The 5,000-nt window shown below is 47.3% G+C and overlaps 1 protein-coding gene across 1 annotated transcript in view; it reads right to left on the reverse strand.

Moving 5' to 3' along the window:
• Window positions 1-5,000, reverse strand: part of kcnq5a (potassium voltage-gated channel, KQT-like subfamily, member 5a) — a 151,627-nt gene that overhangs the window by 27,008 nt on the left and 119,619 nt on the right. The window contains 5 exon segments of the mRNA XM_042065297.1: window positions 513-623; window positions 2,784-2,834; window positions 2,836-2,910; window positions 4,255-4,302; window positions 4,304-4,425. Of these exon segments, the coding sequence (XP_041921231.1) occupies window positions 513-623; window positions 2,784-2,834; window positions 2,836-2,910; window positions 4,255-4,302; window positions 4,304-4,425 (407 nt within the window).

Here is a 5,000-nt window from a genome sequence, read left to right on the forward strand (position 1 = left end):
AAACAGCCACAGAGGAGTGGAAACAGCAATCAGTCGTCCGCTGGAAAAACACCCAGCTCTGAGGCGCTGAGATTTGAAATGACGCTTAGTGACCCACCGCACATTCTGAACTGACGCCATGCTGCAGCGAGGAGCTGTTTTTGGCAGTACCAGAGCCCTGGGCCAGCAGGCCAGCATCTCCCATCCACACACTCTGGCCTCTGGCACATTACTTCTGCCCTTACACATTAAGTCATGCAGTCTGTCTGACTATGTGGAGCTGATTGAGTCCCGCACAACACGTACAATAAGTTTAGGTGCAGGGAGAGTGAACTTTGCAACTTGTGAGCTTATATAGTACTTATAGCATATCCTGCCAGTCTTAACATACTCATCCCTCTGTTTATGTCTGGTATGTTTCTCTTGTATCTCTTTCTGTTGGCATGTGTGTTTTCGTGCGTGTGTATGTGTGTGTGTGTGTGTGTGTGTGTGTGTCCGTGTGTGTGCATGTCCAGACATATGGCGCTACCAACCGCAGGGAGGGCGAAAAACGAGATGCCGAGCAAAGCGAAGCCAGCTGAGAGTAGCCGTCCCGTCCACGTCTGGGGAGTCTTGTCCCCGTAGCCAATAGTGGTGAGGGTGATCTGCAGTGAAAGGTCAAAGGTGAATCATATCAGCAGCTCGCATTTTACATTCAACATCAGTCATTCAGTCAGTGTCTGAGAAATCTACACAAGCACGTATGCCAATGATAACTCTTGCAGCAGCAAACATTTATTCTTCAAAGCCATAACAAACATTACTCTTCAAAACCATAAAAAAATGGCAACAAAACGGCAACAAGAAGCCAGCCTGTTAATACGGTGTACTCTGACTGAAATGATCTGTGAAACATATGATAGATACAGGATGCATCGTTGCACAAATGTCTCTTTACATAAATCAGAGACAAATAGAGAGACAGAGAGAGAGAGAGAGAGAGAGAGAGAGAGGACGAAACCTCACGATCACTTACTCTTTCCCTCAGTATGTCTGGGACATACAGGTATTACATTAAAACCTGGCCTGGATTTGCATTTCGTCATTGAACCTCACGACCGGGCTGTAACATTATAAAAACATCATTCTTCCAGCCAGGCATGACTTCTGTCTCATTAAGACCAATATGTCTCGCCTAAGCCCCTCAGACACCTGGACTATTCCAACAGCAGACGATAGGGTTGCAAATCATTCGCTTAGGCCTTCGCAAAGTCCGTCTGTGAAAATCATCAAGGAGGCTTTAAAAAACCGCTACTGTTGCTAGCAGACGTCTTTTCGATTTGGTGTTTTTTTCTTTTTTCTTTTTTTTTACGTTTCTTGCCCTCCTGCACTGATGCAGTAGAGCTCGTGGTTTTGGACACAGCTGAGGTGGGAGATGTTTAAATGGATGTCTGGGCCAAAGCAAATTCCCCGGTGTGCAGCGTGAGAAAGCGTCCTGTCATCGGAGCTAGGCTCTGAGGGGGCAGACACTAGATGGAAGGGGGGGATGGGGGGGGGGGGGGGGTGTTGGCTGAACTGCGGACGCTGTCTACCCCTGTGTCGGCTCTGCTGTTTCCCTCTGTCCTGCGTGGGTCCATCCAGGCTCATGGACATGTAGCAGACAGGGGCTTGATGGAGACCCAGAGTAAACAGCACAGTGTAAGTCCAGGGCCGGATGTGTGCATCTCAGGTGTTCAGGGCTGGATGTGTGTACCTCAGGTGTTCACGGCCAGATGTGTGCATCTCAGGTGTTCAGGGCTGGATGTGTGTACCTCAGGTGTCCAGGGCCGGATGTGTGTACCTCAGGTGTTCAGGGCTGGATGTGTGTACCTCGAGGTGGGGTCCAGGGCCGGATGTGTGTACCTCAGGTGTTCAGGGCCAGATGTGTGCATCTCAGGTGTTCAGGGCTGGATGTGTGTACCTCAGGTGTCCAGGGCTGGATGCACATGACTCAGGTGTTAGGCTCTGCTGGCTGCTGTGTTTAACTGTTCAACTTTTTGAAGTATATTTTTGGCAGGAAGTGACAGGAAGTGAGTGGAAGAGAGATAAAGTGGGATCGGGAAATGACCCAGGCCTGACACGAACCTGGGTCCCCATGGGCACTTGGACCCATAGGTGGTATTATATGGGCGCTGTAGGCAGTTGCGCCACAGTTGTGCGACATCTATGTTTCTCTTCTTCTCACATCTTAATCTTTCTACACTCTGTTTCCTCTCACATTTTTACAGTCCGAATCTCTCTCTCTCTCTCTCTTTGGCTCTCTATCTCTGTTGCCTAAACCAGTGCAGGTTCTTTTCTCAGGTCATTTCTCAGGTCATTTCTCTCTTTCTTCTCCTTTCCTTCTCCCCCTCTCCCCCATTTCTCTCACTCTCTTTCTCTCCTCATATCCACGTCACAGCCACCACTTTCACTGGATGCTGGGGGAAAATTGCATCTAGTGATTCATTCATTTGGCCTGTGACTTATCAGGATTTTTTGGCTTGATTTTTTTTTTCCATGCTCCGTGGTAGACCGCACACGTCGGTCCCAGTGAATGGACTCTCCAAGGAATTGGTCCGAGCCTCAGGAAAAAACGTCTCAGTCTTCTTGACATGGTGGTAATCGGAGGGTAACAATGTCCGATAGGGGACTGCTACACTAGCCTATCACATGAGGATTTGCTTCGTGCCTCTTATTGATCCACTACAAACCACTACAGACCTGAGTGTGTGCGGCCTGCCATGTGTGATGAAACTCCACGGCCTAAATTGGCGGCGCTCGGGAGGGCTGGCTGCGTGTGAACTTACCGTACCCCACCAGAGTGCGTCGGCATAGGTGGCAAACTGCTTGTTGAACTCCCTTCTCCACCAGATAGACAAGGAAGGAGGAGAAGATGAGCACCAGGAAGCCCATGTACCAGGCGGTCACCAGCTCCTGTGGAGGAGAGACGCGGTCAGATATCAGTGTCATTTCATTATGCACAGAACGGCATTGCGGCGCCAACCCCATCTCGTTTTAGCTCCGGCTGTGGTCCTTCAGACCCAATAGGAAGGCACCGGGCAGCTAATAGAACTGATCAGGGCTTGTATACAGACCTTACTGTCCTGTATCTGACCCTAGGCAGATGGGTCAGGCCCCTCGAGTTGTGGATCTGCCTGAGGTTTCTTCCTATATGTATCTCCAATTCTAGGGAGTTTTTCACACACACAGGGCCTTCTTTTCTATTCTTTTCTTTTTTCTTTTTCTTTTTTATCTTTTTCTTTTCTTTTCTTTTCTCTGTTTGTCTAACCATGCCATGAGACATGTGTAATGTTTTGGCGCTCCATAAGTACAATTAAATTGAAATGAAAAAAACTGAATTAATTTGAACCTCAGCATTTGGTGTCACACTCTGTGCTGGCACTGACAACTGGACGCTTACCAAGGTCAGAAGGGGCATGAGTGGGAAAAAAAATGTTCTAAACAAACACATCAAATTCGCCTCGCTTGAAGTGAATATTTTTTTTACTCATACGCATATTCTACAAGATAAACTATTGACTATTAAATTACAGAGTTAAAAGCTGCATTAGGCCACAGACAGGCTTTTAGTGACAAGCCAGTGGAAAAGTCTTAAAATGAGGAGAGGGAAGTGAATTGAAAAAATATGAGAGCTGTGTTAGGCTAGAGGAAAAGGAAAGCGAGATGGACGCTTCTTGCCGGCCACAGTGATTCAATCCGCTGTTTCATCCCATAATGGCCCTGACAAATGGCGGGTTGCTAAGTGCGGAGGAAACGTGTGGTTTGGCCGCCCCCCGCCGCCAAGGCCCTGCGTCAGGCGGAGCCGCTGATGGCGGAGGAGATTTCTCCGTCGCTGCCACAGCGATGGCCGACTGCGCTGACCAAAACTGGACTGCCGAGCCAGAGCTGTCCCCACCAGTAGATCCGCAAAAATCCAGACCCTCCAGCCTAAACAACTATGAATACATAAATGCCTCTGACATGGATCACTTTACAATCCCATACAACTTCTAATATCTGTATTAAATATGGACTTTTTATTGGCACTGATAATAAAATGCTTATCTTAATATTTATCAGGCACTTTTATAGACAAAACAACGGCACAACACATTTGTATTATTTTTGTCTTCTTCCTGGGTTATGAACCAATAGCCTTTGGGTGGTTAGCAGCACCTTTCTACAATTATCCGATATTTAATTTTTAATTTGAAGGAAAAATATTTGGAGCAAGTAAACCTTTAAGTTTGAGTTTTTTGACTACACATCCCAGCTTACCTTGCTATGTGCGTAAACTACAGATCCCAGCAGCTTCCAGGTGCCACCCCCGTCGGTCCATGCGCACCATGCGCAGGATCTGCAAGAATCGGAGGCTTCGCAATGATGTCGCAAAGATGTTGCCTTTGCTACCAGCTGAAACAGCGATAGAGGCAATGAGGACGATGACATCTGTAAGAGACAGGAGATGTGGGACACAGTAAGAGAACATGTCATCAGCATCTTTGTGACCTCAATTTAGTAAGGTTAAATATTGAAAGACTCTTGCTGTGCTCTACCCTCCATCTGATTACATCCATTACTTCGTGCTTCATCTTAAAGGGAAAGTACTAAAAAAAATTCAGATGATTGACAAAACAATTGTGCAATGAATTTTAATGTGAATGAATTGTGCAATGAATTTTGTGTAAACCTCTGCACCTGGGAGTGTTGATTTAGGCTAGCTGCAGACGGTGCGATGTATACATGTACAAAAGAACAAACACTGAGAATACTGGACCAAAACCACCATGGAAACTAGAGGAAAGTTCAATGGAAAGACCCCCCCCCCCCCCCAACACACAACCCCCCTTCTGCCAGTTGCCAGTCACTCATGTGTCTCGTTTGACAAGCTTCCGTGCTGAGGCTAATGAGATTAAAAGCCTGTAACAGATCCCTGTGAGGGAACAGTGGTGCGCTGGGCTGGCACTCCCTCTGAGGTTTCGCCTTCAGGAAAACAGCTCCAGTGTGAGTGTGAGTCTGAGTGT

This window comes from Alosa sapidissima, chromosome 16 (genome assembly GCF_018492685.1).
Source record: "Alosa sapidissima isolate fAloSap1 chromosome 16, fAloSap1.pri, whole genome shotgun sequence".
Taxonomy (NCBI): Eukaryota; Metazoa; Chordata; class Actinopteri; order Clupeiformes; family Clupeidae; genus Alosa; species Alosa sapidissima.